The sequence below is a fragment of the Hippichthys cyanospilos genome, chromosome 7 (assembly GCF_059441005.1).
Source record: "Hippichthys cyanospilos isolate Australia breed blue-spotted pipefish chromosome 7, RoL_Hcya_1.0, whole genome shotgun sequence".
Classification (NCBI taxonomy): Eukaryota; Metazoa; Chordata; class Actinopteri; order Syngnathiformes; family Syngnathidae; genus Hippichthys; species Hippichthys cyanospilos.
Genome location: NC_142375.1, coordinates 18,348,998 through 18,368,189, shown reverse-complemented (window position 1 = coordinate 18,368,189; position 19,192 = coordinate 18,348,998). Strand labels below are relative to the sequence as shown.

Here is a 19,192-nt window from a genome sequence, read left to right as displayed (position 1 = left end):
TCTTTTTTTCCCCATTCCCGCCTCCGCTCGTGCAACGTTGAGAAGCCGCTCGTAAATTTAGATTGAGAATCGCAACTATTCAGAAACAGTTGAAAAGTTGTCTTTAAAAAAATAAACTGTAAAATCTATTTGCGTGCATTTCATCCGTCTCAAAAGATATAATCGTTTTTTATTTCGCAGGTGAATTGAACGCCTCGCCTAACTTTTTGCCACTGCCAGGTCAGGGACTTGTGTTGCATCACTAACTCGCAAAAACCCTAAAGTACAGAGCCAATTTAAAACATACGCACGCACATATTTCCTAAATCACTACATATAACGCCATATTTGTACACCAGTTACACCATGGGTCTTTAAATATTTCGACCATTTATCAACCCTAAAATGTTTGGGTTTTTTTGTCGCGGGGGTGTGCTGCCAACACCTCCGCTTTAAGGAGTTGAGTTTAAGAGTGTCTTATAAAATCCCAATTTAAAGTTTAAAGCGCACAATAACACGTTATTATTCTTTAATACAACACCCCGATTCATGGGGCAAAATTGGATCGTTCGACTGAGCCATAAACATAACGGCTCATTTTCTTGGTTGGTAGAGTGTGTTTGCGTGTGCATGTGTTTTTGCTGCAATGTGGGGACCACATTACAGGTTTTTCTCTCTTTGAGGAGACCTCTCTCCTTCTCTCTCTCTATATATATATAGTATATAAAAAGACCCCTAAGTGTCCACTGAGCGTGATTTGGTGTTTTTTTTTTTTTGTTTTTGTTTTTTTTAATTGATTGATGAATTGTTTTCTGAATCCGAGCAAGTTTTTCCTAAATTTCATGTGGGCCACATATGGCCCACAGGCCGTAGGTTTCCTGCCCCTGATCCAGGAAGGCAAGGGGGCGGGGAGTGTGTGTGTGTGTGTGTTTGAGGGGGGGGGGGGGGGGGGGGGGGTTGTCGGAATGCAGAGACTCGTCGGTACCTGCAACTAGAGTTGACTAGGTGTAACTATGCAGACAAGTAGGTTAGAGGGTAACACACTTTTGAGAGGTTGATGTAGCAAAATGCATTGAAATTAGTATTGATACAGGACAGACATGGGAAAATATGTGAGCAAAATTTATTGACAGATGCCCATTTATGAATGCTGTGAAAGAAAAAAAAGATTGCATATCTATGTAAAAATATGTTGGAACATCTACCTGCACTCCACCAATGAGGATTGGCCTTAATTCCCAAACCATAAATGGTCAGACTCATTTTAAAACAGGGTCGAGGAAAAGAAAAGGTAAAAGGGGGCGAGGTCTGTTGTTGTGTTATTTTCTTTTCTGCTGCTGCTCTGGTGTAAAATATCTTTTCAAAGAAGCCTGTCATTAACGGTGCACCAACCAACGAAGGTGGAAGTGCAATGCATGGACGGGCGGCGGCTGCGTGTTGCAACATGACAGGAAGACGGCAAACGCACATTTTTATGCACATACTGTGGGCGTATAAAACAGCTGAACAGGCAACGCTTGGAGTAACATATTCCAGTTAATTGCACCATTGGAAATTAACATTTTATTAATCTGCATTTGATATCTATATAAATATAAATATTGCCAAAACAAGACACTATTGCCAAAAGCAAAACAAATATATTTGCGTGTACTTGTGTTACCGTGCTATATTGTGGTTTAATTATCGTGGCTTCACATCTGAGATTTTCATTTATGACTTGATAGTTTTCCTCCTTCTCAGTCCCTACAACAAAAAGAGAAGAATTGATAAAAGGGAGAAAACAAAAACAACAACAACAAAAAAACAAGACATAGAAGCCATACTTTGCCCACATACGATTTTTATATATAGCATTCCAGCACCGCATTTTTTTTAAAATTCCAGTTTAAACAATGAATTTTGTCAAGGCAAAAGTCAATCAGGGTTACACGCGCTTGACATTTGCATGCCGAAGCTTCAGATGAGGTCTGTCAGGCATCATCCTGTTGGTTCATTTCACGCCGCCGCAGGGCAACAGTTTTCTTCATGTTGCGCCACCGCTCATATACGACTTCCTACTTTGCAGCACAATAGCATGCAAGTGGTGTGTTTTAAGACAGAAGTATGCGGACAATCTGGGTTGTGTGGTGCACGAAAAAGGGTATGGAGCAATGCAATACAGCACACCTGAAAAAAAGGTAACATAATCAGCGTTATGTAAGCTTCCATGAGTGAGGAACATGTGCAGTCATGTCCTGCATGTTGCTGGAAAGTTACAGTGAAGAAGGGGAAAGTAGGTTTTTTTTTTTCTCACAGATTGAGATTTTTGCTCCATTCAAGGCACCTATGTAAAACAAGAATTTACAATCAACTTTCTAAATACGCAGTCAAAACTCTAAATAGCATGCGCAACAAATAACGCCTTTTGAGCGCATTAATAAAACGTCATCTTGCTTATTTATCATCCTTTTATTTCTAGTTACCGCCACTTGCTGGACAGGAGGAGTAGTGCAATTCACCCCCGGCCCTGCTACGTCATCAGCCTGATTTGAATAAACTCCGACCCCGTGCGAAGTCGCTTGGTGTGAAAACAAACTCTTGGGCCAACTCATAATTCAAGGGGCTAATGTACAGTATGTATGTACTCGGCGTCGTCAATATAATCACTGTGACTTAAACATTGAAAAGAGTTCCCTCTTGTGGACAAATTAGATATTGCATGACCGCCAGTTCAAAACCAGGTTCGTTTCGTACCTGCTGACCACCAGAGGCGATGCTAAAATAATACCGTGATGTTCTGTGGAGTGGGACATTTAGAGGTCGTAAACAGGGTAGCACACTCAGTTAATATTGTACTTACCGTTTTTCATTTAATTGTTTTATATTTTTCGCCTATAACTATATTCATAACAATACCAATTCTTTTATAACCGTTTTAGCAATTATAAATTTAATCATAAATCAAGTCGCCCACTACTGAGGGTAAATGTCATGACACTGACAATAGAGACATAATTTTTGATATGTAAACAATAAAAATAATCAAATATTAAAAAGCAAACCCTTGTTTTCCTATTGTGTATCTTAGATGTTTGTGTCCGTATCTTGAGTCTGTAATAAAGCAATACACTCCTATAACTCTGTTTTTTTTCATGTTTTTATTTATTTGATTTTTTGGTGTTTTATTGTTTTTTTTCATCAAAAGAATCCTGAGGTATTCACAATATAATGGCATTTATTCTTTTTTTTTTTTTTTAAATGAGACGAGGGTTGTGGGAGAGGTGAAATACAGCAAGAAAATAATAGGGGCAGTAAAGCAGGCAGATTCGATACATACATCTTTTTGGTGGGGAAAAAAAACTAACAGTTTGTTGGTTCTCTCTTGTCTTCATAGTGAAAACTGCTAAAGTCAAGATACAACCCCACCCCTCCGCCCATTAAAAAAAAAAAATATATATTTCCAAAAGATTTGGGATAAGCAGGAAATAGGCCACAAAATAAAATGAAAAATTGGACAACATTCCAAATATGGTGAACATTTGTTTGTTGTTGGGGTACACAGCAAATTAAAAAAATAAAATAATGCGGAATTAAAACCAGTAAAGCTAAATGTCCTGGTACATTTCGGCACATTTAGTTATATTATTATAATTATAATAATGATATACTTTTGATTGCTTGTTTCTCAAGTCAAGTTAAAAAAAAGCATAAAAATCTAAAGACACATCAATAATAAATATATATAATCAGTGAAAAAAATACATCATTGAATGATGCTCTTGCTGCGTCACAGATAAATAAAACAAAACAATCGGTTGTGACTAAAAATAATAATAGGAGGGTCTGAAAAGCAAGACAAATAAAAAACAAGTAAAAACCCATTACAAGTGCAACATCAGTCATGACAGCTTTCAAAAAACAAAAGAAAAGCTCTCCTTTTCGACAATTCAGTTCACTTACTACAGCATCAAATCAGGAAGAATACAAAAATAATCATAAAACAGAATTACAAAAAAAAAACACATCAACTCAGGCAGGACAAAAAAGGGTGTTTGTTTGTAGAAGAGGGGAAAAAATAAAGCAACAGCACACAATTTATAACCCATATTTGGCCAATGGGTCATAAAGTCATCAAGATTTGTGATCAATCCGCACCAATACAAAATAACACTATTAAAGTTGAGTGTAAATGGCGGCTACAATCAGGTGGACATCAAAAACAGCCAGACACACAAGTCCACCAGAACATCACCTGCAGTGGAACCTCAAAAGTTGAATCTCTTTTCCGACATTCCAAACATTCAAACTATTTCCGAAAATTCTAATTCTTCTCCCCTTTCAAGTGAAACATCCACTTATTTACTGTAAAGGAAATGCTTAAAATAACATTTAGCATCCTTAATCGTCAAAGAAGTGTTAAAAAAGTTAACCACTGAATAATAAAAAATAAAACAATAATACTCACGCAACGGAATTTAATTTTTGTCTGTCATTAATATTTAATCATTACTGCTCATACGCTACTGACCAGCCACACCATTTCATGTGTTGCAATAAATTCCATTTCCGTGATTTTTATCACACAATCTTCAACTTTTGAGGTTTCACAGTGTAGTAATCATCTATTTGTTCAATTTGGTGTCATCTTTGCCCTGAATAGTATCCATAATAACAGCTCATAATAAAATAATCTTAAAATCATAAAATATAAACTATCAAATAAATGAACATTGAAAAAAATCCAAGTAAAATTATAATAATAAATCACCATCGGTACATACTTTTGGTAGACACGCATACAGCTAAGTGAAAGTAAAAAAAAAAAAAAAAAAGGATTGTAATAAACACTGTGTGAGAAAGTGGGATTGTGAGCTTGACTTGAGAGCTTATCAAAAATAATTAAACATTCCTGGCAAAATAATCATAAAAAAATAATAATGTGCATCCCCCACTCCCTAAACAATAAGGAAGAAATGAAGCAACGGCAGTTACAGCTGTGAAGATGACGTGCACTTTATAGACTTTACGGCAGGGCGGAGAACTTTTTACATTTATGTAATGACTAAACAAATGTTTATTTTTAACCATGAGGTTGAAATGAAAACTCTTCGTTTTTTAAAATATTCCATTAAAGACAACATATTTCATTTTCTCCTGACCCTTTAGGTTTCCTCAAAAAAATGTTTTTCCCCGCAGGGCAAATCGGAACAGATTAATGCCTTTCCCATTGATTTTGAAGGGGAAGGATGATTTGAGTTTGAAATGCTGACTTTGTATTGGTTTGTACTTTGTTTATACAGCGAGCAAACAGGATTTCAGCAAGGGATCAAATTGTTATTTCCCCCATTGGAGCCTCCTCACCCCTGCTTTACAGCAATGATCTACCCCCCTCCCCCAACACACACAAAAGAGACAAAAATAAACAAAAAAAAATCCCTCCCATCTCGATACAATCCTTAAACAAGTAAGTCAGCTCATGTGTGTCGCACTCAGAGGGTGGGAGTCTCTTTTTAACGTACCGCTCGTAGCAAGCTGACATGGTTTTGCATGACTGCATAGTGACGATGATATTTGGTTTACTTACAGATGGGATTTCAAACACACATAAATACACAGAGAAAGAGAGACAGCTGCTGGACGCCAAGGCACAGCTCAGGTAGGCGCTAGCAGCTAGCTTCACTGTTATATACACAGCCGGCGAGCTAATATACACATCAAGCCAGGTTGGGATCAATTTAAATATTTGGTGTCTCTACATTAGGGCTGGGGAGAGGGAGAGGGGGGAGGGATCTTACAAAGTTCTTCAGAAGATCAGATGGGTCTGTACCGGGCCCACTGTTGTTCTACAATCCAAGTAGCACATAAAGCATGTGTAGGTGCACATCCGCTTAAAAAAACAAAACAAGGTTGGACAGTGGGAGACTGGGTCCACCTGGGGTCGGGGGGCAGGACATACATCCAGTCAGAAATGACCGGATGCCGGGCGCCGGAGTTTACTTTTTGTACATGTCAGTCCTGTGGATGTAAACTGTGGCTTTAAAGTCAATTCAATGTTGCGCAGGGTAAAACTAGACGAGGGGTAGCGATGACCGACGTTACTGGATCGCATCTTCATGCTGTATCAATGCGAGCCATTACGTGCCATCCGGCTTCAGTCAGCTTGAATTGGAAATTTATGGCTCAAAATTCTGGCATTTGAACATCACAGAATTGTAAAATTCTCGAGTGTCATTGTAGTTTTACCACGTATGCATGAGGGAAAAAAAAAGAAGCCTACTCAGAACCAAGCACATAATTTACCTTTAAGTTTGAATCAATTAGCAGTCAAAATGTCATTTTTAATTTATTCCAATTTTTTTCCAATCTGATTTTTCAAAATGGGTCTGAATTGACAACTAGCATTGTATATATTAGGAATCGGGTGAGAAACTCAACGTCATTTCACACTGGTAAACAATACTGTATATTAGGATGACAAAATCAGAGGCTTTTGTCATGCAAACGTGGGGAAACATTGCCCCCTGGTGGTATGATGACAAAGTGCTTAATTTGACATATTTGTAGCCGGCATTTTAAACGTTAATATCGTCGAGGCTCGGCTTAATTAATCGTGGCAGCCAAAATCGTGATCGGGATTAAAATGTGATTAATGGTGCATCCCTAAACTAGTGCCATTCTAGTTTTATTATACGTGGAGGAGGACAATAAAGTGTGACAATTATCACTTCAAGTGTTATGAAAACAGTGTCATTTAGTGGAGCCAAAATAGGAAACAATTCTGGACTTTTACGTGATTTGGTAGTCCAGTCTCCCTCTGTTTATAAAAAAATAAAATAAAAAAAAAAACCCGCAAAACGGGTAGTAGCGTCACTGATACCCCACAGTGCCCTCTGTAGCCACTCATACACATATATACAGTGTGTGTGTGTGTGTGTGTGTGTGTGTGTGTGTGTGTGTATATATATATATATATATATATATATATATATATATATATATCTGAGCGCAATTAATAACAAGTCGTTTCAATGACAATATATTTGTTAGGGTTTTGGACAGCTTTGGTGTGCAGTTGCCAAGCTTGCAGTGGATGGACATGACCTAAAAACATCTGGACAGACAGACACATAAACGTCCTCCAATACGCCGGTAATCTAACGGTGTCAAGTGTGGTTACAATGTGCCAAGTGTTAGTATTTTTCTCTCACTTGCTTTTCGCTTTCCTCAAAACGTGCTTTTCTGGTCAGTATTTGGTGTAAAAAAAAAACAAACAAACAAAAAAACAAACATGCAGACTTGCATTGGAGTTCACTTATTTGGCAAAAAGTACTTTGTCCTTTGGGGATAAAGAGGTGACGGCAGTGTCTAAAGCAGTTTAACACAATTAAAATACAAAAGAAAAATAATAGCAGCAGTAAATAAATAGTATGAACGGAACAACACAAATCACCAACTAGCTCGCTGGCGAACAAAACAAATCCAAAATAAAAGTTGGTGTTAACACCAAAAAAGCTTTGTACAACGATGGATATTTTCTCCCCATTCATCTCTTTAAGCACATACTTAAATTCCTTTTGTCTTCTCTCACACTTAACGTCTACTTTCTCAAGAACTTTACCTCCCTTTCCATTTCTGCTCATCTTTACTGCCATCTCATCTCTCGCTCTCTTTCTGACACTTAACTGTTTCCTGGCTTTTTCATTCCCACTCTTTCCTTATTGTGTCTCTCTCGGTGATTCGCTTTGGTGCCGAGTCAGTCAAGTCTTCGCTATAGACGCTAAACGACATGTCTACATATAAAATCTCAAAGCATTTTCTCATGAGAATTTAGTAGGATATCACACTTAAGTCATGCACAAAAATTCGTGAAGATGAACCCATTTTGGGCTTGCCTGAAATAATAATTTTCATCAAATAATAAACCTAAGCAAATTTTTAAATGATCACGACAAGGCGTCAACAAAGTCAACATTATTCTATGAATTAAAAGGATTTCAATGTAAAATTTGATGCGATGCTCGAATGACAAAATGATATATGTATTAAAAAGTGTTTTTCTTGGCAAGCTAAAATTAAAGACGTTAAATGTACACAAATTACAACAATAAAAAGAAAAAAATTAGCAGTGAATTAGATAATTGAAGAAATCAGCTTATCTTAGAAAATTTAATATTTCAATCATTTAATTGTTATGTATGCTTAGTTCTACTAGTTGTTCCTCCAGCAACATGAAAGATGTCTTCCTTCAGTTTACGAAACGATACCACCGTATTTTACATCCGCCTCTCTCCGAAAAGCAAATTGAGGAATTTGTTTTCTAATATATCTTACACGTATGAAGATCATTTTTGAAAACTTCTCAAAAGACTGACAACAATGCACTACTGAATTGTGGCGATAGCCTTTTAAACTGCTCTTCAACATTTCAGTTTTCTTAATGTATTTTTTTTTGCCTAAAACACCATCCCAATTTGGGCACTTTTGAATTTAGCAGGGCGTTACCAACACTGAGTTACATCAAATTTATAAGACTTTTAAATTCATTTTACAGGGACTTCATAGATGCAAAGTTTTCAGTGCTTTGCACCGAGTGGTGGGATAAATTGACGCTTCTCGATTGCATCGCGATTCAGACGTGGACGAGCCAATTGTGCACGTATTGATTATTTAAATGTTAATTTAAGTAATACAGAAGGTTTTAAACAATGCAGAACAAAAAGGGGTAGTACCAGTCCTCTCTGGGATACAAAGAAAAACAAATCAAAACACGCGACAATTTGTGCAGGTGTAGTGATAATAAAGGCTGTCTATCCATCTGAGATTCAAAAAGTGCCATCTAATTTAAAAATCAGGTATGCGCAAACATTTTCAGCTTCTACGCTTGACAGCGGACGCGAACTGTACAAGTGCCACATTTTATGTTAGCTGTGTCGTGCAAAATAAAAATCCGCAACACAACAAAAATGAGAAGTCATGTGACTCAATGGCAAGCTGCACTGCCGACCGATAATGCCGTCAATACGGTTGTCGCTGCTGATCCGAGTGGCTTCGACTCCGATATTCTATGCACGCTGCTGCTTTTTTCATGCAGCACTATTGCCAAACCAGAAGTGTTTAAATCCGCAAGGAACAAACTGAAAATGGACTTTCTGAAAGCACTGCACCTTCAGTATAGAAAACGTTAATATGCATCAATACTTTTAATAACTCGAACGTTAGCCGCTGAATTGTAATCGTGAGGTGGCCAAAAATTTCTTAATCACATGTATCATAACATATTATTAGAACGTCTCGTTTTAAGAACATGTTCAACTTTCAGTCTGATTTCCTACTAAATTGTTGTGAGAGCAGCTGATAAAGTCTTTAAAAATGATGCGTGTGCATGTACGACGCCCTAAGTTCGGTTGTTTAGGAAGGAAAAGATCATTCACCTCAAAATGCTCATATCATCTGGTTGCATTCGCGATCTTATTACATTTGAAAGTGGCTTCAGAACGTATGCAAGAAAAAAAAAATCCTGTACTTTATTTGAACATTAATGTTGACTGTTATTGCACCGTAATGCGCCTCGGGTCTTTTGGCCTCCACCTCACAACCGCAATCACCTTTGGTCTGGAAAAAAATGAACTGTAGAGGCAGACGGAGAGGACGAGGTAGACAACCATACTGGAGTAACGAGATGCTCCTAAATTGATCGCATCTATCCAGCCCGCTTTCGATTCCTTTGTACAAGTTCGGTGTCTGCGCCTGCTCACGCGAAAAGGAACACTGCAAGTTAGCAGTCCCTCAAATAGCCATAGATACGACGTTCCGTTTCAACCTCTAGTTTTCTTTCATGTCCTCGCAGCTCAGCTAACTTATTATGGACAAAGAACAATCAAAGGTTAGAAAAATACTAATTTTTTTCACCATTTTTCACTTCCGATAGCTGATACATGGACCGGAGCTCATTCACTTGAAAGCTGAGCAATTGGTGTTAGAGATGATCACTAATGATCTGAGTGTGTTAGACTAAAAGAATAAATAGGATTTATGTACATGCCAACAAATTGGATTATTGTAGGAAGGTTCATTCATTTCAGCGGTTCAATTCGAAAAGCGAAACCAAATTCAACCTACATAAAATATGTACTCTTGTGCTACAACAAAATTTGAATTAATATTCAGATTTCTTGATTTATGATTGACGATGTTTTAGATAGAATCACCAATATTCAAATCAAAACTATAAAGTCACAAGCTATTTCAAATTGTGTGTAGTGAATATATACACAACTTGTATGAATGTCACTCTGTTTAATTGAACCGGTGAAATAAATGTTTCCTCCAGTGTTCAAATTTGCTGTGCCGACTGTTCTGGACACATGCTGTACATGTGACAGTGACTTGGAATACCCCCGTTGCGAAACGACGACTACAAAGTGAGGACCCATTTACGGACATGTGACGATAACGGTAGCTGTGCACAAATGAAGCCGACTAATGACAGTGCACACATCCCTTTTCCATGTCTGCCTGTCCAGATTGAACGTGCTATCCCATCCATCAGTCCCTCCCGCCATCAAATCCGCCATGCCAAAAACCCGCTGTCGTCGTCGTCATCATCGCGTCGCTCTTTGAGGGCTTCTCTGGTGGACAGAGTCTAAGGCTAGGCTTAGCGTCTTTAGGCTGAGGCTAGACTATACATTTGAGAGGGCAGCTGACCTCCCGTGGGGCGAGGAGCTCTCTGCGGGCTACCTGCTGAAGAGGGAGCAGTGGAGCTGGTGCTGATGGCTGTAACACTGGCTGCTGCGAGGCGATTCTGTGCGATCCATCACCGCCTGGAACCAACCGGCCACATCCACCTCCAGCACCTCGTAACGTCGGATGAAGCTGTGCTCCTGCAATAAGGGAAGAGAAATTAGGCTGAATTTGTCACGCCTGTGGTACAGACGGCGGCGCCTTCATTTAAGAGGTGCACTTGTTCCATTAGCATACTTGTTACTCAAAACACTTGCAAATGCCATGCTCCAACCCCTCATTTAACACCAGCGAAAAAAAAATGTCCTGATTTTTTTTTTCTCGGAAATAAATCGCACTCTACAACAGTGATTCTAGTGATTCTCTGATTCAGCGGAATAAACAAAAATACACTCATTAGTTTGGTTACAGTTTAGGTGTACTTTCCTTGTAAATTCAAAACATTTGCACTTCGTCTTCAACTGTTTTTATTGAGGTACATTTTAATCATTGAACAGTTATCCGGGATAAATTTGAATTGAGCCAAATTACCAAAGTGCATGAAACTCAAAAGCGTCAACACAAGGCAGTGACAATACAAGCAATTTTATATGTTAGTGATATAAAGATTACACTGTGGGCTATCCAGCCAGTAGATTTAAATGAGAGAAATATCTACATGACTCCACGGAATGCAAAATTATTTCGTAAATTTAATGGTGGACGCAGCTTTAACATAGCATGTTTGTACCAGATATTTATTTTAATTATTTCGCGGCCCTTTAGGTTTACATTGTTTTAGAAATGTGTTCACTTTAGGCAGACGGGTGTGTGCAGTATACAGAATATGCTGAGTAATCAGCTATTTGACACCCTGCACAAAAATTGCTTGGAAATGGCTAAATTAATAGTTTAAAATGTAAAGTACACTACAAACTACGACCACGAAATAATTTAATTATCATTTCAAACTCACATCACAACGTTACCCTTAATAAATAAATGTTTCACAGACGATTAGTCTTTTTTTTTTTGTTTAAATGGCGGCATGAGACAAAGGTAGCTCATTCAAGTCTTACCAGCAACTGGTGGTATTTTGGCCTTTTTCTGTGATCCTTAGTGAGGCTGTGAAAAAAAAACAATAGAATTTCTGTGAACATTGTGTATGAACTATAAGGAGTGTTGAATATGTGTGTAGCGCACCAATCTTTGACGAAGGACTGGAAGTCGAGGGAGAATCCCATGCTGAGAGGCAGTAGAGGGGGTTCTTCCTGCAGCACTTTGGTCAGCACCTCAAAATCTGTCTTGCAGTTCTTGTAAGGAAACTGACCCGTGGCCAGCTCCACCTAGTGCACACCGGATACCATCCACAGTCACCATGTCAGCAGTGGCTAGTTTCTCAACTGAGTGCATGACTTTCATTTGCCTAAATTGAGCTAACTGCTGTTAAAAAAAGATTTTAAAAACACCATATTGACGTTTTGAAGGGTGTGATGATCAACACTTTTACCACCACCGAACAACACAAGCGAAAGTATTCTTCAGAATGCCTTCTGCTTTAAGTTTACATTTGGAGCAAATCTGGATAAAAGTGGAACTTGAGGGATTTTGTTTGCAGTTCACCTGCAGATCCCTAAAAAAACGTATGCCATTGGTGGAGGTCTGTCTTGAGTAACATTTTTTTTTTGTCATGTTCATTCAATTTAAAATTCATCGGAATTAAAATTATGATTTTTTTGCAACACAGTTGTGAGGTCCGGATTTGAATTCTGTTTAGAGTCTACATTAAAATAGATGGATGCATTTTTGCTTACATTCCCTGAATAATTAGGGTAAAAAGATATCTGTAAGTATGGCGATGAAGTCTGACCAGTGAGATGCCAAGGCTCCACACATCTGCTCGGATGTCGTAGTCGGGTTTGGTGGGATCTGGAGGGTCTATTCGCTCGGGCTGACAAAGATAAAACATAAGAACATTAAAGAATCAATCAAGAATTTTAGTTGCAACAGATTTGCAAAACGGATTTTTTTGTCACTCACGGCCATGTACGCAGCGCAGCCGGCGCTGCGAGTTTTCGCCTTGGAGTCGACGAGGCGTCCGCTGATGCCAAAGTCGCAGAGTTTGATCTGACCTTTGGCATCCAGGAGAATGTTGGAGGGTTTAACGTCACGGTGGATGACACCGTGTTTCTCTTTTAAATACAGCAAGGCTTTAACTATCTGGTGTGGAAAAACAAAGTGATGATTCAACCACAAAATTAAAGCAGTCATGTTGAGTATTGTCTTGAATATTTACCATAGTTAAATAATCATAATATTTATCGTAGCCAGCCTACTTGATCGATTCACTTACTGCAACAGTCATCTTTCCTAAAATTTGTTCAGGGATGGGGCCTTGGATTCTTTTTTTCAGCTTCTCAGCACACGTTCCCATCAGCTCCATGGCAATAAATACATCTGTCTGTAAAGGCATTAGCATACAGGATTGTAAAATGCAGGACCAAAATTATTAACGTATTATTGTTGGATTATACAGTAGAACCTTCAAAGGCAAACACTCCCACTTAAAAAAATGACAACCAGTGTCACGGAAAAATTCTGTTGTTCTTCTTTGAAGGCTCTATTGTATTGTATTTACAGGACACCCACATTAGTAACTATGGCACCATAGCATTGAATAATATAAGGGCAGTCGTGACTTTTCAGCACCACGTCCAGGTCCATCAGGATCCTCTTGTTCTCATCCTTGTTTCCTGTTCGCCTCATTTGCTAAGGACACACATATTTGCAAATGCTTTTCATCTTACAAAGGCAAAAATCCAACAGAAATTATCATTGTGAACTTTGAACTTGGCGATGTGGCCTGCGGACTATACTTCTCTCGTGTCTGGCATAATACAGACTGTTAGGGCGGGGGAGGGTTGATTGAAAACACAGCAATGTCTTACTTTGACTGCAATGACGTGACCAGTCTTCTTGAATCGCACTTTGAAGACCTGCCCACAGGTCCCACTGCCAATCTCTCCCTCATTGATCAAGTCTGTCACCTCAGCCGGATGCCTCTGCAGAATGACAACACACATCGCCGCAGGATTGGATTTAAATGTTGAATATGGAGCTCGTGTGACTTGGTTAAATACATGTATAATTCTATTTGTATGATATATTTAAACATCAGCTAGCAAAAAATAGTTCATGCAAAAAAAAAAAAAAAACCCCGTCATGTGTCGGGTCACAAAGTTGCAGTAATGCTGTATTGTCAAAATCAAATCACAATGTTGTATTGTCAACTCACCTGCCCATCGATTTTAAGATAACCTGTTTGTTTCATGATCTCTTGCAATTTCTGGTCAATCTCTGCACTGTGGGGACAAACACGTAAAAATAATGTTTCTGCGTTAATCTAACGTAAGATTTGGAATTCAGTATGCAATGTTACAACTAAGGCCTGACCGATTATTGGCCAGTAATAGCTAGTTTAAAATCAATTAAAATATATTTTTTTAGCTATCAGTCAGGCCCTTGTCGCGACTGTACATTTGCAAGCTCACATACTTCTCCAGACTTTTCTGCAGGCCGTACTGTGGGGTGGGGAGGGTGAGCATGTGTCTGGGACGACAAGGGTGGTGCTGAGGTGAGCTCTCTGAAGATGACGAGCGGCTTCCTGCGTCATTGGCCAGGGGCAGCTGAAGGGCTGGTGCAGGAGGGACATGATCAGTAATAGTAATTTTTCATGCCGAAGCCCCACACGGCAAAGAGCACTGAAAAGCTTTGATTTCACTGTTACCGATCGCACGGTGCCATTGTGCCATGATGCACGAGAATAATGTTATTCAGTAGAGTTCCACACATTTCTTTGAACCGTTAAGTCTCTGAGCTAAAATTCTAATTGAATGAGGTGTGAATCTACTGATGACCACTAGACGACAGTTTGTGTCCATAAGTTAGAAAAAATAAAACAGGGAGTAAGGCAACTGTACTTCAACATCGAGTTTTTGTAGACAATGTCATCTGCAGTAATCCTGCTTTTTATGCCTACAGACAGCAAAAAATAAGATAATTTTAAAATGTATATCTAAAATGACATATTCATGTCAAGAGAATTGCGGTTATCAGTCGATACTGTATCGCTCCAGGATTATCGTATTTTCCGCATTATAGGGCGCATCTAAAAGCCTTCAATTTTGTCTAAAGTTGACAGTGCCTTACGCCATATACAACGCATAAACTGTGAGGTTTCATTTTTGGGGGACGAAAAAATAAAACAACTTTCTCAACTTGCAAATTCTTTACTTTTTACCTCTGCATTTTAGTTATGAATGCATTTTTTTTTACAATTCAATGTCTTATAATACACTGCTTGAAATTCCGATATGCTAAATTAAGTCCAGAACTGTTTTTTTAATTCACAAAACAATACATTATGAGGTTTTTGGTTGCAATTTGATTTAAAAATTTGAAGCAAATATTTAATTGAATCATATTATTTTAAACTCTTGATTCATCTTGGCATTGATCAAAACGATCTTTTAATGTAATCAAGAGCTATTTTACCCCCAAACTTCAGATACAGTATTTTCCAGAAATTATCTTTATTCTTAATTTCTGATTGAAAGTTTGACTGATTCATCCGTTTTGTTGACATTCCCTTCAGTGCAGCTCCATCTAGTAGATGCATAACACAACCCCAGCCACTACTGCAGTTTCTATTCTGTACATCATTATGCGGTGCGCCCTATATATGAAAACACTTTCAAAATAGGCCATTCAATTGAAGGTGCGCATTATAATCCAATGAGCCTTATAGTGTGGAAAATGCGGTACTCTGTCCCTATTCCTCTGAATAGTGGGGGATTGCTACTGATTGCATTGCTGTAGTGTAATAGCAATAGTTTTGCTTGGGCTGGCCTCCTCGTGCCCAAGAAACAGCGGGTGCTGGTATGCTGGAACCTGTTGAGGGAAAACCTTAGTGAGGGGGAAATGGATTAGTAAGTGTGCATCCGCACAGTTCGGCCGGCTCCAGATTTGCAGGCATAGGCTTGACAGGCACACGGAGCCATAAGAAGACGACGGAAAGACACAAGTTTGCAAATGCCGCCCACTGCAGGTGAGGAGGAACATCGTCCATAGCTCAGCTGGAAGTTAGAGGACTTTTCAGTTACAGGCAAACAAACATGAGAGAGTAAGATGAGTGTTCACCACACTCCGGGGATGCTGGATTAGAGACAGTGAAAACACAAACAAACGCGATTTTACCCCTTCCCGAAGAAAAACAAAACAAAATGCGCCGTGCAGAAAAGCCACATGCACTGTGCGATCCTCCGCCTCCAGCAAAACGTGGTTAATCGTCGGACATTCGCATTGCACATTTATACATACACACCACACACGTACACACCAACGCTGTTCTGCCACTCTCTGACGCAAAGAGGAGAGAGGAAAAGATATGGAAAGATAGAAAGAGGGTGTGATTTGAGGGGGAGGTGTCAATGAGCCGAATAATACATAATCAGAGGTCAAGTACAGGCCTCTTTCTCACAAAGAGATGATTCATCAGTCATAGAATTAAAATATCTACAGACAAGTTTCCCAGGTAATCACAAAAATCCATAATGTCTGCCTAAGATTTGAAGGCGGTTCAAATTAACCTCGCATCAACTATCATGCGTCATGACAGTTTTCACTAAAAGGTCTTTGCAGTTAAAGGACTCCATAATGACAGTTTGACAAATGAATGTCCAGTATTCATTAACTTTAATACCTTCCAAAATTTTCCACCTGCTGTCGATTGAAAATGACATCACATGCTCACCTGTTTTTTGGGTTTGGTCATGTGATGCTTGCAAATTGAGCCTTGATTGGTTGTTACCGGAGGCCTGAGTAAATGTCATGTCATTTTCAGTCAACAGCAAATGTCTTTTTAAACCTTGTGTCGTGTTTTGTCAAATCCATTGATCTGTGCATCAAACGCATTTCACATCAAAGATAAATCATTGAAACAAGACACTAGGGAGATGAAATTTCACCCAGATGGTCACAACATATCAAAAGTTCAAAATGGGACAATCGCTTAATTATTGCACTACCAGGAGTACAGCATCCACAGGCTAAAATACAGTTAAAAATTATCTAAAAATGTTAAAGAAAATACGGCACAAGCGTTAAACATATAATTTGTACAAAATGTATTATTTCGTTATCAAATCAAACAGCGAGAAAATATAATGGGTTTATTGTTGAAAATGGCTAAATAAGTTTACTATCCAAGTGTCTCATTATTCTGCTGTTATATTAGTATTTTCTGACTATAATGGCTCTGGAGGAGTTGCGCCAGTCAAAAAATAGACCGTAACAACTAATACCCAACTTCTTCTATTTCTTTTAGCGGTTAGCAAATACTTCTCGAAGCATGCACTTGTCATCTTTTATGAAGATTTCATCCTTAACCACTATGTCTTAGGAAGCTCTCTGCAACCAAGTAGTGTGTGTAATCCCAATGTTCGCTGACAACTCAAGACAAAAAAAAACAACAACAAATCTCACAAGCCGAGGTACCAATATGGAACCTTTTTATACAGTAAAAAAAAACAAACAAAAAACTGGTAACGTTTAGTACCAATGGGTCAAAAGAGAGGAAGCGAGACCACACTGAAGTGAGGTGATGAGGCAATGTGAGCGAGAATTAAAGGGAAATGGGGTGACTGGAGATGGTGTGGATGGCCTTGAAAGGGTGTTTAGGAGGGGTGGGAGGGTGTTGTGCAGTGGCAGAGAGCGATGGATTGAATGATACCTGCACGCTGAGAAGGAGCTGGAGCAGGACTGAGCTGGATCACGATGACTAGATGGAGGAAAGAAAATACAACACACACACGCACATTACTGCACTGCAACTACTACCACAATCAGACACTCTCTTTCATACACCACATATACTCTCATAGAGGACATATCCAACAAATAAAAACAGTGAAACACAGTTGAGATGGTTAATAGTACTAAATATGTAAGCAGTACATCCATTTCAAATAGATGATGGTAGAGTCCATAACCGTCAACTTCATGAAAGATAGAATAGGTTTTTGACCAACAAATCAACAGGAATTGAAGGCATACAGTAATAAAGTACATCCACAGATGCATTAATAATAATCCTCCAGGTAATATAAGCTAATATGGCCAAAGTCAACAAAGGCCTAAATGTCGGACATTTATAAAAGATGATCCAAATAAAATACCCTGTGGTGTGATATAAGCTGTTAAGCACAAGTCCTCACCCGCCCCCAAAATAGTTGGGACAGACAGTTCTAAAATAGCACACCTATTGAATATTTTCACCATAAAATTCTAATCTAATTTCCCCCGTCTCTCACACTGATAAAACGGATTACCCTCACGTATGTACCTGTATCCTGTTTTAGTATGTGTTGTGATTTACTGGTATCCTGATCATCACAGATTTTCTGTTCTACATCTTGCAATTGAATGTCTAGCATGGAGAAATAGTCCAGCTATCTCAGAGTAAACATGGTAAGGCATTGAACATTATGGTTTGTCTTTCTTGAAATAAATTTGAAGAGAGAAAAAAAGTTTTTAAAAATCTGGAATCGGCTAATTAGGAAACGGCGATACTGTAAAAATCCCACACTTAACCTGTACGAACATTTTAAAAATAGTGAAAACAAGGTGAAGGAGAAAAAACGTTGGGGAAAAAATACATTTTGCAGAGATGCTGTTAGATTTTGTTTAAATCGCTTCTTATCCGATATTTGTAAACCACACATATGTAAACAACACTTAACACAAACAACAAAACTCAATGAACGATACATCATTTTGTGAAGTTATAGGAGTGTGGTTTATTTGGCGATCTGAAATCTGTTCGCCGCTGTCACATCAAAGATAAAAATGGCAAAAAAAGAGTTCATGAGTTGTTTGCCACTTTTGACAAGGAAAGGATACAGCAAGGGAGGGCGTACCAACATAAAACGACAACAATACAACATTTAAGGGTTTATGTCGGGCCTGCATTCGACTATAGCTCAGACTGCTAGCAAGCTAGCTTAGCATGTTTGACAGCACAGAAGCCCAGCACATTCTAGAGGTGACTGCTTACTAAATACTTCATGACAGCGTCTCAGACTTCATAATCTCAATTTACACATCCAGCGGGACTCGCTGCCGACGCGAAATAAGGGCGTTAACCCCAAACGACATGTCGCAATACGTACGTCGCTGTTTGTTTATGTAGCTAGCTGGTTAGCACGCAGCGGCTAACAGCCCCTCTCCTTCACTCCCACCCTCCGCCTCTTTTTGAGCTTTTTCCTCGCCAACACAACAGTTGTTCTGGTCCTTTTCCGGACAGCCCGGGCATCTCCGGTGGATACTCACTAGGTCTCGCGTGGGATCTATGCGGACTCATGTCGATCTTGAGGTCCATACTCCGCCGAGCCTCTTCGTTTTCCTGCTTTAGTTTCTCTTCGATCCGCGACAGCCTCTGCTCTAGCGACGACAT

At 38.9% G+C, this 19,192-nt stretch overlaps 1 protein-coding gene across 1 annotated transcript; it reads right to left on the bottom strand.

Moving 5' to 3' along the window:
• Positions 1-3,100: 3,100 nt before the first annotated feature.
• map2k7 (mitogen-activated protein kinase kinase 7) lies at positions 3,101-19,192 on the bottom strand. The gene is made up of 11 exons (XM_088419932.1): positions 19,069-19,192; positions 14,236-14,374; positions 13,976-14,042; positions 13,629-13,742; positions 13,330-13,449; positions 13,034-13,141; positions 12,721-12,900; positions 12,551-12,631; positions 11,884-12,026; positions 11,760-11,805; positions 3,101-10,841 (listed from the first exon to the last, which is right to left on the bottom strand). Exons 1-11 carry the CDS (start codon positions 19,190-19,192, stop codon positions 10,695-10,697), a joined length of 1,269 nt encoding a protein of 422 aa, XP_088276058.1. The 3' UTR covers positions 3,101-10,694.